Raw genomic sequence first — 14,242 nt, 5'->3', positions numbered from 1 at the left:
AACAGTAACTACTCCGTAAAGTAACTGACTTCCCCGGAATCAATACGGAATTACAGGCCAGTGAGAACCCCACTCGAACGCCATGCGTCGACGGTATTTGCCAACACCGCTGCAGTCTTCCGATACGTTCCTGAGATGCACGAGTCCATCACCGCTCCTCCCCCCTCGATTCCCTCGACTTGGTTCTCCGACTGTAATTTGGTCATGGCTAGTGGCTCCGCAAGGGTCTGGTTGAGTCTGTGGTGGTTGTCCAATGACTGCAGCCCCATATATATTACCACCGATGACACTCCAGGTTGCACGTTCAGCTATTGAACCTTCTTCCCACCCCCATGTTCTGGAAACCGCGCTCTTTATCGGCCGGTTTCTCCTGGATCCTATCCTGCTCCCCGCAGCCTCTCACGGAATTTGAACCCGTTCAGTGTCTCTGGGACGGTGCCGTTCAGCAACCACGCACCCCAGGATGACGGCGAGTGGTGCCAAGCCAGCCGTCCGCGACCGTCCCAGCCAGCCTTCCCCATACCCACCAGTTTCGACCACCGCCTCATCCCGCGGTTTCGTCCCGTCTTTCTCCCCAGACCACCACCTCCTCCAGACTTTGTGGCCGACTCCCTCCGAATCTACCCCCCTCCTGCCGAACGATGATCCGGGTCTTGCTCTTGGGGTATCTGCACCCATCATGATCCCTCCCGAGTCCGACGAGTCCCCTTTGGCCTCTGGCCTGGCCTTAGGTCACGACGATATCGTCCTCCCCGAAGACCTCGACGTCCATAGCCGAGCCAGCTCGCGTGATCCGGGCAGCGTCCAGACCGGCGGCGATTCGGCTGCCCTTCATGATCTTGGACCCGATGGCCAGCGGGACGATGCCAATCGCGACCCCGCACACAATGAGCAGCAGGGAGGCGAAAAACCCGCGTGGAGTGAAATGAAGACCAAGGCTGGAAAGGAACGAAAGCGCCTCCCTCTGGCTTGCATTGCTTGTCGGCGGAAGAAGATTCGATGTTCGGGTGAAAAGCCCGCGTGCAAGCACTGCTCGCGCTCCCGAATTCCCTGTGTTTACAAGGTCACCACCCGAAAGGCAGCTCCCCGGACAGACTACATGGCGATGCTGGATAAGCGCCTGAAACGAATGGAGGATCGCGTCATCAAGACCATCCCCAAGGAAGAGGCGAGGGATATGGCCGCCATCGGTCGGTCGGTGGTCCGACCGCCACAACCGGGGCAGACCACCAAGGCCCAGAAGAAGCGGACAGCGGATGAAGCGTTTGCAGCCGAAATGGACGAGTGGACTCAGGAGAGCCGCAATGGTCCGCAGGATACTTTTCCGATGCGCCGCGAAAGTAAGCCCGGCGATGCATCGGGCCTGATGACTCCGGGAGCTGAGTTCTTACCGTCATTGGAGATTCAGGAGCATCTGGCAGAGGTCTTTTTCGATTGTGTCTACGGACAGTCCTACCTCCTCCTCCACAAACCCAGCTTTATGCGAAAACTCAAGGCAAGGACCGTCCCACCCGTCCTCATTCTCGCCGTCTGCGCTGTCTCCGCCCGGTTCTCAACCCATCCACAGATCAACTCTGAGCCTCCTTTCCTGCGTGGCGAAAACTGGGCCAACCCCGCCGCTGCTATAGCGCTGAGTCGCCACGACGAACCTAATATCACTATTTTGACCGTCTTCCTGCTCCTGGGGCTTCACGAATTCGGCACGTGCCATGGCGGGCGGAGTTGGTCATTCGGCGGCCAGGCACTGCGCATGGCTTATGCCCTGCAGCTACACCGAGAGCTTGACCATGACCCACTACTGATTCAGAACAATGGCAATGGATCCCAGCTCAGTTTTACAGACCGGGAGATTCGAAGGCGTACCATGTGGGCCTGCTTCCTGATGGATCGATACAATTCATCCGGGAGCCAGCGACCGCCAATCGGGAACGAGAAATTCCTGCAAATCCAGCTGCCTATCAAGGAATCTCATTTTCAGATGGAGATACCCGGGCCGACGGAAGACTTGGATGGCAACATCCTCAACCCGGTCCCGGAGGATGTTGGGCAGCTATCAAATGCAAAGGAGAACATGGGCGTATCAGCCTACATCATCCGGGCCGTCGTCATCTGGGGCCGCATCGTCGATTATCTCAATCTCGGAGGAAAGAGACGAGATACGCATCCGCTGTGGTCGCCAGAGTCGGGATACATGCGTCTCAAGCGACAGATCGAAGAGTTCTCCGCATCGCTCCCTAGCTACCTCTTGTTCACCTATGAGAACCTTCAGATCCACGCCGCTGATCGAATAGCCAACCAATTTCTCTTCCTGCATATTATCATTCACCAGAACATGCTCTTCCTGAACCAGTTCGCCATCCCGCTGTCCCCGGGAGGACGTCCGCCCCGCGACATGCCCAAGGCGTTTCTGAGCAATGCTGGACGAGCCGCAGTGGAAGCCGCCCATCACATTTCGGTTCTGATTGATCGGGCGTCCGCCTATCCCCTGACGGTCCCGTTTGCCGGGTATTGCGCGTATTCGGCGAGTACCGTCCATATTTGGGGCATATTCTCCAAGAACGCCCAGTTGGAAGCACGGTCCAAGGAGAACCTCCGTCATACATATCGCTACCTCAACAAGATGAAGAAATATTGGGGTATGTTTCATTACATGGTCGAAAGCGCCAAGGATCGATATCGGCAATTTGCAGATGCAGCCATTAAGGGTACGGTAGTCACGCAGAACGGCGGACATCTGGCACCCATGTTTCAATATGGCGACTGGTTCGACAAGTATCCCCATGGCATGTCGAGATCACACTGGGAGGAACCCGACCCCCAGCAAAAGGCAAAGGGCGATGAGGGTGTCATGAGCCAACGGCCTGATCTTCAGAGCGTCGAGGAATTCTTTGCCAGCCTTTCTCCCACACCGCAGCCAACCGCGCCTCGTAGGCATTCCAAGAAGAGCAGCAAGGCCGACAGCGTTACGGGATTCGATGGACCAACGCCTCCACAGTCCATGAACGAGATCAACATGGACGGCGCGCCGGGCATGCTGGGGACAACCGGGACGGGATTCCCTCAGCCCGCCATGTTCAACCAGAATCGCGCGGGACAGCAGACATTTGCACCTCCGGGATTCGACTTTTCCGTGCCCGCTGCGGACCAGCTCCCACAACTAGACCGACAATTCGTCTACGGCTCTTTTAGCGAATTCGACCCTTCTGCATCCCTGGTTCCGCCCGAGAATCCACCACCCGTGCCTGTGAATCGTCCTGAGGTTCCTCCGAACCAGGACCCGTCCGCCATTTTCACCGGCCAACTGGATCCGAATGCCCCGTCGGGCGCAGGAGAATACTACCAGCCCAGCGCCTGGTTCCTGCCATTCAACCTGGACCCTGTTGGAGCGGGCGACCTTGATCCGGGTTCCCAGCCCGGGAACAACCCAGAGCTCGGCTTCGGAGGTATACCCATGGGGGCATTCGATCTGGGCTTGACCGGTGTGAATCGAGGGTCCCAGGCATGATACCTTGTCCGCCAGCGCACTGGTAGGACATGTTTTGATTTAGTTAGTTTCTAGCGGGTACTCGGCGGCGGGACGGACTGGTTTGAGATACGGAGTTTAATGCATGCAGAGCTTGGGTCATGATGGATTGACGTGTATTATATCATGGCTATATACCTGTGGGAAGAATAAATACTATTTTTAAATCGCTGCGTATAGTCTGCGGTCTGTACATGATCCCGCTACCTGCCCCTGCTATGGAAGATTGAGACCACCCATCAGGAACACAAAAAAAAATCACAGCCCACGTGCCATATGATCACTATTTAAAAAGAAAGCAGCATACAATGGCAAGTATGAAGTGGTGAAAACCAAAAAATGCACTGTCGGGGAGTCGAACCCCGGCCACTCGCTTGGAAGGCGAGTATCATAACCGTTAGACTAACAGTGCTAGCTTGTTATGTTATCTCGATGCCTAATTCAATTCATGTGCATAACGCCAATAATGAGCGTTGAAACTGTTTACCTCCGGGAATAACAACTCGAAGTTGCTGGTGGGAAGAAACTATATTTACCTGAAGTACGGAACTTAGTTCAAGGAAGGAAGGAAGGCAGGCAAGGGGGGGTTATAGGGCCTAGAGGATGAAGATAGCTATGACTATCTGAATCATGTGTTCGGTTCGTAGTTTCGTGTAGGTTCTACGGAGCACTCTTCAAGTGATTAATTGCTTTTTGCGAATCATTATCGGGTGGTGGTATTATACTCTTATATACCTCTAGGAGATACTTCACTTGGGAATTGAGACTAGCAATTGTGTACGTTGGTTGGTTGTTAGGTTACTAAAGTGAAATTGAAAGTATAGTCTGGTACTAGATATATTAGCTTAACGACAGGAAAGAAAACGAAGAGAAAAAGAAAAGAAAAGGGAGGTGACAGGTCAATGAGGCTAATGAGCATAGATACTATCTATTCCTTCTACAAATATAAAATGGATACGTTCACACCTTCAACAAATTATATCGAACCTTACGCCCAATAGTCCATCATTATTCAAATCGAGTCCTACTACCTACCTATACTAGCCAACTAAAACGGTAGTTGATATATACTTTTGCACATTGGTACATAGGTTAATCCAAGACTGCCCTTCTCAAGGAAGCATCATTGGTCTAGTGGTAGAATTCATCGTTGCCATCGATGAGGCCCGTGTTCGATTCACGGATGATGCATTCTTTCCAGCACTGTTAGTCTAACGGTTATGATACTCGCCTTCCAAGCGAGTGGCCGGGGTTCGACTCCCCGACAGTGCATTTTGCTCCCCTTGCTGTCTTGCATGGGAGTTGCGTTTATGTTTTTGTTATTTTTTTTTGTTGTTGGCTGCCTGGTTGTATTCCTTCTACCCCGTAACGGTGGTTGGAAGGGGATTGGGTTAGGTACCCCACCCAGGTTCTATCAGGGTCCTCTCATGGATCCGAGCATCTCTTCTATACTCCGTACGACCACATAAATCGATGAGGGGGATAAAACATAACGTATATCATGCATTTCATATCACGCGCTTAATCAACATCTGTAACGTCCAGTAATTGTACAATACAATACATTTGCCCATCATACTGTTCTCAGAAACGCATCAGTCCTCCCACTCCTCATCTAACTGGTCTATGAGTCGATTCTCGGCGTCGACGTCGCGACGCCCAAAGCTCCCGCGTTGGTTGACGCTGCCCCCGCGGCTATGGCCCAGGGTTGGGGAGCGCTTCAGACGCAGCAGACGGCCTAGGGAGGAGAGGAGGATGACGACCATGTCCTGTTTGGTGGGCAAGTTAGCCTAGGTTCGAGATCATATTCTTGATACAAGATAGAAGACACTGTATATGTTCATAGACAAGCAAGGAACTCTATCTAGATCGTCCATATCCAGACAGGACTATTGACAGGAGATCCAGCTCTATGCACCTTGCTTGACCGTATAGCAAGACAGCCGTGGTCAACACAGACTGTTCGATCAAAGAGTGACGACAATGAAGCAAGGAAACAAGATGCAACCCAACACATCAATCCATCCTCGAAATGGGTAACTTTGCATTGCCAAACTCCGGGTATGAGGGCTCGCGGCGTCCAGCTCGGGATCGTCGGAACGGGATCAACGCCAGCATACTTACTTTGATAAAGTCGAGCATCCCCGCCCACAGACTGAAGTTTGGGCATTGTCTCCAACCGCGCTGGTGCATGACGGTCCGTTGGTAGGCGCAACCACCGACCAGGTACACCGTGATGGCGATCAAGGCACTACTGCTGTTAGTGGTTATCTTATCGCGAGCTAGACTACTTACATCACGCCAAACACGCCGCCAGGTGACAGGCCCGGGTTGTCGGGAGTGGGCGCCGTGGCTCCACACGCGGCGGAGCTTCGCACTTCAAAGAAATACGAGCACTGATCCATCGTGCCGACAAACGAGACGGTTGCCTGGGAGGCGGGGGTGTCACGTTCACACAGGAACGACATGATGGTGGATTTGGTGCGGGCAGCATTGCCGATGTAGTCGCCGGCACACGGCGAGCCATTGGTATAGTTCATGACCAGCTTGCGGCCGCGAAAGAAGGGGTCAGAGGATTGTTGCCTACGTTGTTAGCTTGACCTCCAATGGACCGGCGGAGTCATACCCAATGGAGTAGACTTTACCCTCCCTCTCGTAGTAGGCGCTAACATTCCTCCACCGTGAGCGGTCGACCCCCACCACGTCCTTGACATCTTCGATCACGGGCGCACAAATATTTATCGTAAAGTTGGCATTGTAGTCGTGGCCTTTGGCGTGCCAGCTCTCTTCGCGGGCGTTTTTGCGAGACTTTTCGCCGTCGGCTGGCGGCGGAGATAAGGAGATGGTGTTGAGATCGTAGAACAGGCCGGTGGTGGGCGAACGGACGACGCATGGTGAGAGGGTATCTTTGGAGGAGGAAGAGTCGGCAGCCTGAGCAGTCCAAGAAGCAGCCAGGAGGAAGAGATATTTCAGCAGCGTGGGTGGCTTCATGGTGGAGATGCCGGACCTCGGGTCGGCGATAACGATGCTGTAGCCTGAGGGCGAACGACTGACACTGGTTGGATAACAGCAAGCAGCGAGGCAAAGCGAGGCAAAGGAGGGACGTGGGAGAGAGATAGAGGAAAAGAGCACAAGAGCAGTAGAGAAGTAGAAAGGTAGAGAAGCAGAAAGTACAAAGAGAAGAGGGACTACAGACAGGCGTCGTAATGCGCGGAGATGAAACGTCGCATTCTTGCGGAGAACCGACGCTGGAGAAGCTCTCACCGCCCGGCCCACTTCGATACTGCTAACTTTCCAGCTCCAAGAGTTCGTTCCTGGTTCACTCTCCTGACCACACCATGGCTTCTAAGAAGAACTCCAGGACCAAGGGTCCCATCCAGCCTGTTCCAGAGAAACGGGGCTATGAATTCGGAGGCCCGTAAGTGTCAATTCCATGCAATGCGAATGATACTAAACCAGAGCAGGCTCGGTGCTTTTGGAATCGTGTTTGGCCTCCCCGTGCTGGTCTACAGCTTTACCTTTTTGTGTAACGATGTCTCCGGCTGTCCGGCACCTTCGTTGCTCCACCCGTCGACGCTGTCGCTCGATCAATTGAAGGTGGAGGTGGGTTGGCCAGAGGAAGGACTGGCCGCGTTTCACGATACGCGCGTGACGCTGTGGGTGCTGAGCTACTATCTGCTCAGCTTGGTGATGCAGGTGTTTCTGCCTGGTCAGGAGGCTGACGGGACTGAATTGGCTTGCGGGGGACGACTGCGCTACAAGTTCAATGGTAGGTACTTCACCCGACCCGCGTATCCATCTAACATATGACAGCCTTTCTTTCCGCTGTTCTGATCCTCGCCGGATGTGCTGTCGGTACCTACGTCCACGGCGCGGACTTTGTCGTCTGGACCTTCCTTTGGGACAACTACCTGCAGGTCATCACTGCCAACCTGCTGATCTGCACCGTGATCGCCATCTTCGTCTACGCAAAGAGCTTCACCGTTCCGGCCCCCGGCCAGCCCAACCCGGAGCTCCGACAGCTGGCACCCGGCGGCCACACCGGCAATGTGCTGTATGATTTCTTCATTGGCCGGGAGCTGAACCCGCGGATACGCCTGCCCATCCCGTTTGTCAGCGAGGCGTCGCGCACGATCGACATCAAGTCGTGGTGCGAGATGCGTCCGGGCCTGCTGGGATGGATCATTTTGAACCTGTCCAACATTGCCCGCCAGTACCGGACCTACGGTTACGTCACGGACTCGATTGTCATCTCCACTGCCTTCCAGGCGTTCTACGTGCTGGACGGGCTGTACATGGAGCCGGCGCTGCTGACGACAATGGACATCATCATGGACGGCTTTGGATTCATGCTGTCGTTTGGTGACATGGTGTGGGTGCCGTTCATCTACAACTTCCAGACGCGGTACCTTGCCGTGTTTCCGTATGAGCTGGGGGTGACGGGCATTTTGCTCGTGCTGGCCGTCACGGCTGTGGGCTACTCGATCTTCCGGGGGGCCAACAACCAGAAGAACCGGTTCCGCACCAACCCGAATGACCCGCGCGTCAAGCACCTGCAGTACATCCAGACGGCTAGTGGCTCGAAGCTGATCACGTCCGGCTGGTGGGGCTGTGCGCGACACATCAACTACCTTGGGGACTGGGTGATGTCGTGGTCGTACTGCTTGCCGACAGGAATTGCAGGCTATGCTATTGTCCAGAGCGTGAACTCGGCAGGCGAACTGCAGAGCCAGGCGGTGCAGACGGCCGAGAGCCGGGGATGGGGAATGGTGTTTACGTACTTTTTCCTGGTGTACTTTGGGACCTTGTTGATCCACCGGGAGCAGCGGGACGAGGAGAAGTGCAAGCGAAAGTATGGCAAGGACTGGGACCGGTATACGTCCAAGGTGCGCAGTCGGATTATTCCTGGAATTTACTAGTCCCTCTGCCTTCACTCAGACCCCATTAAAAACCTGTATTATACGCTCCAATATTTGGACATGTATCAACCATATATAGTTTAATATCTTCTATTCTTTAAGAATGTTACCTCTTCCTCTTCTGCCCATGACTCTTATTATCAATCATCAACACATCCAGTCCCCATGCATCATCCCCTTCATTCGGCACCCACGGCACCAGCACTTTCTTCGCCTCTTGTATCGCCCGTTGCCGCGCCCTTCCTGCTGGCGTAGCCAAGATGGCTCTCTTGAATTCAGCGTATGATGGTGCTGCAACCACCTCTCTCACGTTCCGAACCCAGCCCTCATTCCCTCCTGCACCCCCATCTTCTCTCACAGGAGATATTCCATCCCCAGCCCCCGAAACTGAGACAACCAGATCCTTCAACCCCCCCCACATCCTCGCCCTCGACAACGCCGACGCCCCCTTCCCCACCGGCCTGGAAGCCTTAAACCCCTGCTTCATGCCATTAATAATGGTCTCATACAAGCCCGTCCTCGAGCCAGCTAGTTTAGGCAGCTGCTTGGCTCCGTTCTGCGCCGCGTAGACATCACACTCCCCGTTTGCCGATGCCGATGACGATGATGACCAGGGGGATGGGGCGGCAGTCCACACAGCCGATATAATCCCCGGTTTACATTTCTCCTCCCGAGAGGATGGTTTCCCGTATTGCCATAGGGAGGATATGGTTGGGGTTTGGACGGGGTGGATGGTGAAGGGTGTATACGTGTACCCACTTCCACTTCCACTTCCATTTACCTCTCCCTCTCCACCTTGAGATAGGGACTGGGGTAAAGATAAGGAGGAATAGAGAGGTCTCATCCTCCCCATCCCCCCAAACGCCCTCTCCACGCCCTCTGCACTCACTTCCCCCGCTGGCATCACCACCCCCGCTAAATACGCACTCGGCGTCACTGCTACCAGTAGGCTCATCTCCGCTGAGATTAGGGAGGAGACTTGTCGGAGGGCGAGCTTGTCGGAGCAGGATTTGCTCAGGGTCGAGGGGGCGTCGGCGCGGGCGGGTTTGCGGCGGACGATGCCGAGACGGGAGAAGTGGCCTCTTCCTGTTAGATTCATCTCTTTGGAGGGTTCTGGTTCTGGTTCTGTGCTGGGGGAGAGCGTGGGGTGGGTGGTTGAGGGGGTAGGGGTAGGGGGGAGTTCCCACGGCGTGGGATCATCCTGTGCGGCCATGGTGAGTTCCATGCTGGCGTCGCCGCAGGGGGCAGTCGTGCAGTAGAGGTAGATTCTTAGGGTGGGGTGGAGTTCGAAGGGTGCTCCTCCTCCTCCTTCTTCTTCTTTTTCTTCTTCATTTGAAGTTTCGTTGGGATCTTTGGTGATGGTGGTGATACGCCGACAGATGAATTTCGATTCTGTAGACCCCGACCCAGAACTAGAATCCGATACAGCAGCAGAAGCCCCAAGGAGGCATCTCACCTCACTCAACAACCAATAATTGAACGCGCGCAGGGCCAGGATCTCCGCATGCCAATCGTGCAGCACGAGACCGTTGCACGAGGGGAGTTGCGTGCTGGGGAGACATTTTGCGCCGGATCTGTATCCTTATTAGCTTGATGCCAATTACCCATTTACATTTCCGAAGAATAGATAGAAGTAGGATAGAAGTAGATGATAAATACATACGTTACAGCCACACACGTCAATTCCTCTTCTTCTTCTTCACCGTTCACTATATCACCTTCTACACATCGTAAGCTACCACCCAACCCCACTATACAATACAACACAACATAACACAACATAAACAACATGGTGCTGGTATAAGAAGAAAACCCACCTCGAACAACCACAACCCCACACATCGGAATCCATTCCCTCGTCCCATCGTCCCGCAGAATCGGTTTACTGCGTGGGGGGAGTCGATCAAAGTGTGCGTGGACCAGTCGGGCAATTTTTTCCCCGAGGGGACTATTCTTTTTTAGATTGGTGGACATGTAGATACTGATATATACGAAGTATCGCCGGCTATTTGTAGTGTATGGAGTAGTATGCTTGGATGGGTGAGTTTGCTTTTATATCGGGAGAGAGAGAGTCACGTGATGGTATCTTATCCTGCTTCTATCTTTCCTATCCATCCTATCCTATCCAGGTTAATCTCATCTACACCACCACCACCTACCTACCTCCCAACCAACCTACTACACCACACCACACCTCCACCCCATCGAATCCAAAACAAAGCAAGACATCATGGCCGACAAACTCCGCACGCTCCAAAACCTCGAAGCCATGCAAGCGCGCTACATCGGGACGGGCCACGCCGACACGACCAAATACGAATGGGTGTCGAATATCGTGCGCGACAGCTACGCCTCATACATTGGACATCCGCCCATGTTGTCGTATATGGCGATGGGAATGGGCGAGAGTAAAGAGAAGGTGCGCGCGCAGATGATTGAAAAGATGGTGAGGGGGGCGGGGAATCCGCCGGAGGTATGTTCTCTTCTTCTTTCTTTGGGGGGGTTGTTTGGTGGGGGGATGGGCTGGGCTGATTTGGGTAGACGCAGGAATAATTCGATTTCGAGTGAGGTTGAGATGGGAGAGATAGAGATTGGGCTGGGGGATGGGGTAATGCGATGCTGTGGACAATACGAGGAATTTCTTTATGAAGTGAGTTGGCGAGACTGGTATGGTCTGCAGCTGCACTCTACGGCAGGCAGGAGTCAGGCGTTAGGTTTTGTACAATACCTATGGTCAATTGAAGCTATGAACAATGCTAGGTCTATGCCTTTTCCGCCGCCAACCGTGTATTCTCACTTTGCAACGACCCGATCAAATCCAGCCACTGCTTCCGCTCCGCGCGCAATCGGTCCACCTCTTTCTTGAGCACCTCGACTTCGCGTCGTAGGGCATCACTTTCGGCCCGCGAGCGCCATTTCTCCTGCTTGTCTGCGTGTTTCTGCTGGCGCGCCTCAATCTTCGAAGCCTCCTTGACTTGGTCTTTCTCGATCTTGCTGAGCTGTTTCATCAGCTTGGACTCCTCGTGAAACAGCCCCGACGCGGCCTTTTGCATCCGTGCCGTGTCCTGGTCGGCCGATTTGCCGGATTGCCCTTTGTGCACGCTGCTCGCTGGACTGCTGGTTGCCTCGCTGCTCGCCTGATCCGCTGCTGCCAGCGCCGCCGTGGATGCCTTGTCACGCTTGGAGCCATCGACAGGAGATGTCACGCGTAGGGCTTGGATGTCGGCCCGTACGCGGTCCAGCTGTGCCTCGACGTTGCGCTTTCGCTCCGCCAGCTTTGCCAGCTGCTTCTCATGCGATGTCAACTTTCCCTTCTTATTCTTCGTCATCAGTTCCAGCGCGGACACATCGGGGCCGGCCTCCACTGATGAGTCCAGGGCCGAGTTCGCCGAGGGTGATATGGACACTTTGCCTGATGCCGCATCATTCTCGACCCCCTTCTCAGTCTCTGCTCCTTTCTCATCATCATCATCATCCTTTTCATCCTCTGAAGTCTCCCCCGTCACATCCGGGACTGGAGCGGACGGCTGGCGGGAGTGAGGCAGATAGTCCAGCACCGTCTGCGGTGCATACCGCTCGAGACCAGCATTGACCAGGTAGGCGAAGCTGGCAATCAATCCGTGGTGTTCGACCTCGTCGTATTCGAAATCCTCCTCACTGTCCTCACTCTCTTCCTCTGCTTCCCCATCATACTGACTGCCCACCGACTTGTCCATGGACTTTCGTCCCTCCCCGTCCCGACACGCCCAGTTCAAGAACTTGATCGCATCCGTACAGATACTCTTCGGGGTGCCCTTCTCGACCATCCACCGCGGGATATTCCCCCCAGGATCACTTCTCGTCACCATCACCCACTCCACGGGATTCATACCCTCTCCTTCGACCGGAATCTCCCGAATAAACTCCACACTCTCGTACATCCCCCGAATATACCCCTGCACCGGGGGTGCCTCCTCATGCACACACGGCCGGGACACCATCATCCACTCTCTCCCTTTTCCCCCTCCACCTTGTCCCTGACCTGCCCCCTCCTCTGCATCCTCCCAACTCACAATCAAACTCACAAAGTCCCTCGCGGCCGTCGGTTTCGGAAACTGCGCCGAAACATGATACACCTGAACCCGTCCAATCACCTCCCCATTCCCATTCCCATTGCCATCCCCATCCCCCAAACCTGGGGCATTTACATCAACCCCCTCCACCAACCTCTCCGCCCCAATCCCTCTAACCGCCTGATCCGGCATCTTCCCCCTCCGCACCCGCTCCTCATTCCGCCGTAACGTCTCCCCCATCTCCCCCGACAACTTCTCCCTCCATCTCTCAAACGCCAATCCCTCATGCACGCTCCGTCGTCCAAACCAATGGCCCTTCCCGTCTGCCCCGGGAAGCTTATATATATTTATCTGGAGCGGGTTATCTTTTGGATTGGTGATTTTGATCGGCTTGCTCCATTCTTTGCGGAGTTTGTGAAGTAGCTCGGTTGCGTCGTTGGGGGGGGGTCCGTTTGTAGTACTAGTACTGGTACTAGGACTAGGAGATGTACTAGGGGATGGGGTATCTTTCCCCTCTGCGATGGGTACGGAGATTAATGGGTGACTAGGTAGCGCCCGCGACGGGCGGATCCTCCCCGCCGGTTGGTCCGCGTATCCGTTCTGCGGGACGTCATCCGATGAAGATGGTGATGGTGATGGGAGCGGAACGGAGTCAATAATGAGGTGGGCTTTCGTGCGGAGGTCGGAAAGGTAAGCGCGGAGAGCGGCGGGGTCGTTGGTCGGGAGGTCGGACCAGCTGGTTGGGGAGAGGGAGGTGAGGGCGTCTTGGAGGGCGAGGGAGTGGGAGGGGGGCATTTCTTTTGCTTTGGTGCGTAGGTTGGGTTGGGTTGGTTGTTTATGGAGGGGTCATGTAGATGATTTGATTTAGTGGTAGGAGTAGCAGTGGTAGTGGAAGCAGTGGTGGTGGTGACAATGCGGAGCGCGGTATGATTATTATGATGATTTCCGGTCCGGCATTTTCTTTGTAGATGGGAGGCAGCAGGTAAGCTGAAAGATGATGATGGTACCTCGAGCATGTCTGACGTCATGGCTCGGCCAGGCCGCGGGTGTCGACCCCTGACCACTGGACCAATACGAGTACGAGTACGGAGGACACTACCTCACTATAGTTACGATGTACGAAGTACTGCTCATTATGTCAGACTAATGCCAATGACAAGTATCAGTAATCCTAGATAAAGAACGAACACGGGCCCGGCCCTCCAGCATCCGATTCCCATTCCCCACGGAAGAACGGGCTATCCAGGATACCAGCCTGGATGATAGGAGATGACCCTACCGATACCACACGGACAGTAGTCTGTTATCGAAGATTTCCACAGTCACGGACTGTGTCAACCCGCCACAGGCGTAACAACCTACTGCACCGCGTCATGGTATCAACCTGCGCATACATCCTGATGTATACCAGCGTCGCAGACCAGTCCGATACCAGTACCGACCAGTAACATGCACAGCATACCGCGACAGAAACAAACAAAGCAATCAAAACATTCCTCATCCAAATCATATCCCAAGCCGCGAGGCTGACCAGGTCTTCATGACATATATGCGGGATTGAAAGTGTCAAACAAACAGCCGACCCGCCGCTCTTATGCATAGAAGGAAACAAACGCTAGCGCTGTCAAAGGCAAACGAAAGAAGTCACTGCTGTCGGTGTGTAATGCAAAGCAAAGGACGAAAAGAGTATCATGTGTCGCAAATCATCTGTAACGCCGTCATTGATGCCAATTAGTCTGTGGTGTATC

At 54.3% G+C, this 14,242-nt stretch overlaps 7 protein-coding genes and 3 non-coding genes across 10 annotated transcripts; 5 read left to right on the top strand and 5 right to left on the bottom strand.

Moving 5' to 3' along the window:
* Positions 1–164: 164 nt before the first annotated feature.
* Positions 165–3,695, top strand: BO80DRAFT_425367 (putative C6 transcription factor). The gene has a single exon (XM_025719502.1). The coding sequence runs from the start codon at positions 464–466 to the stop codon at positions 3,503–3,505; it is 3,042 nt and encodes a 1,013-aa protein (XP_025575294.1). The 5' UTR covers positions 165–463; the 3' UTR covers positions 3,506–3,695.
* Positions 3,696–3,863: 168 nt separating this feature from the next.
* BO80DRAFT_t161 lies at positions 3,864–3,935 on the bottom strand. The gene has a single exon. It is a non-coding gene; the product is annotated as a tRNA-Gly (tRNA).
* A 708-nt stretch (positions 3,936–4,643) lies between these two features.
* On the top strand, positions 4,644–4,714 carry BO80DRAFT_t162. Its single transcript has one exon. It is a non-coding gene; the product is annotated as a tRNA-Gly (tRNA).
* A 9-nt stretch (positions 4,715–4,723) lies between these two features.
* Positions 4,724–4,795, top strand: BO80DRAFT_t163. Its single transcript has one exon. It is a non-coding gene; the product is annotated as a tRNA-Gly (tRNA).
* A 211-nt stretch (positions 4,796–5,006) lies between these two features.
* BO80DRAFT_425366 (putative vacuolar sorting receptor (Mrl1)) lies at positions 5,007–6,722 on the bottom strand. The gene is made up of 4 exons (XM_025719501.1): positions 6,150–6,722; positions 5,819–6,106; positions 5,648–5,774; positions 5,007–5,292 (listed from the first exon to the last, which is right to left on the bottom strand). Exons 1-4 carry the CDS (start codon positions 6,512–6,514, stop codon positions 5,119–5,121), a joined length of 954 nt encoding a protein of 317 aa, XP_025575293.1. The 5' UTR covers positions 6,515–6,722; the 3' UTR covers positions 5,007–5,118.
* A 123-nt stretch (positions 6,723–6,845) lies between these two features.
* On the top strand, positions 6,846–8,549 carry erg24B (c-14 sterol reductase). Its single transcript, XM_025724316.1, has 3 exons — positions 6,846–6,941; positions 6,988–7,292; positions 7,337–8,549. Exons 1-3 carry the CDS (start codon positions 6,862–6,864, stop codon positions 8,440–8,442), a joined length of 1,491 nt encoding a protein of 496 aa, XP_025575292.1. The 5' UTR covers positions 6,846–6,861; the 3' UTR covers positions 8,443–8,549.
* Positions 8,549–10,443, bottom strand: BO80DRAFT_493832 (tRNA-specific adenosine deaminase; the record flags this gene model as incomplete). The annotated part of the gene is made up of 4 exons (XM_025723841.1): positions 10,260–10,443; positions 10,106–10,163; positions 9,814–10,016; positions 8,549–9,765 (listed from the first exon to the last, which is right to left on the bottom strand). The coding sequence occupies exons 1-4, from the start codon at positions 10,414–10,416 to the stop codon at positions 8,549–8,551; spliced, it is 1,635 nt and encodes a 544-aa protein (XP_025575291.1). The 5' UTR covers positions 10,417–10,443.
* A 134-nt stretch (positions 10,444–10,577) lies between these two features.
* On the top strand, positions 10,578–11,289 carry BO80DRAFT_425363 (splicing factor 3B subunit 5 family protein). The gene is made up of 2 exons (XM_025719500.1): positions 10,578–10,915; positions 10,984–11,289. Exons 1-2 carry the CDS (start codon positions 10,673–10,675, stop codon positions 10,993–10,995), a joined length of 255 nt encoding a protein of 84 aa, XP_025575290.1. The 5' UTR covers positions 10,578–10,672; the 3' UTR covers positions 10,996–11,289.
* BO80DRAFT_407509 (uncharacterized protein) lies at positions 11,205–13,549 on the bottom strand (the record flags this gene model as incomplete). The annotated part of the gene is made up of 2 exons (XM_025717808.1): positions 13,104–13,549; positions 11,205–13,007 (listed from the first exon to the last, which is right to left on the bottom strand). The coding sequence occupies exons 1-2, from the start codon at positions 13,287–13,289 to the stop codon at positions 11,205–11,207; spliced, it is 1,989 nt and encodes a 662-aa protein (XP_025575289.1). The 5' UTR covers positions 13,290–13,549.
* A 186-nt stretch (positions 13,550–13,735) lies between these two features.
* Positions 13,736–14,223, bottom strand: BO80DRAFT_91342 (uncharacterized protein). The gene has a single exon (XM_025724912.1). The coding sequence runs from the start codon at positions 14,092–14,094 to the stop codon at positions 13,798–13,800; it is 297 nt and encodes a 98-aa protein (XP_025575288.1). The 5' UTR covers positions 14,095–14,223; the 3' UTR covers positions 13,736–13,797.
* Positions 14,224–14,242: the final 19 nt, after the last annotated feature.

This window comes from Aspergillus ibericus, assembly GCF_003184845.1.
Source record: "Aspergillus ibericus CBS 121593 unplaced genomic scaffold BO80scaffold_20, whole genome shotgun sequence".
Classification (NCBI taxonomy): Eukaryota; Fungi; Ascomycota; class Eurotiomycetes; order Eurotiales; family Aspergillaceae; genus Aspergillus; species Aspergillus ibericus.
Note: the sequence above shows the minus strand (reverse complement) of the source record. Positions and strands in the feature narration are given on the sequence as shown.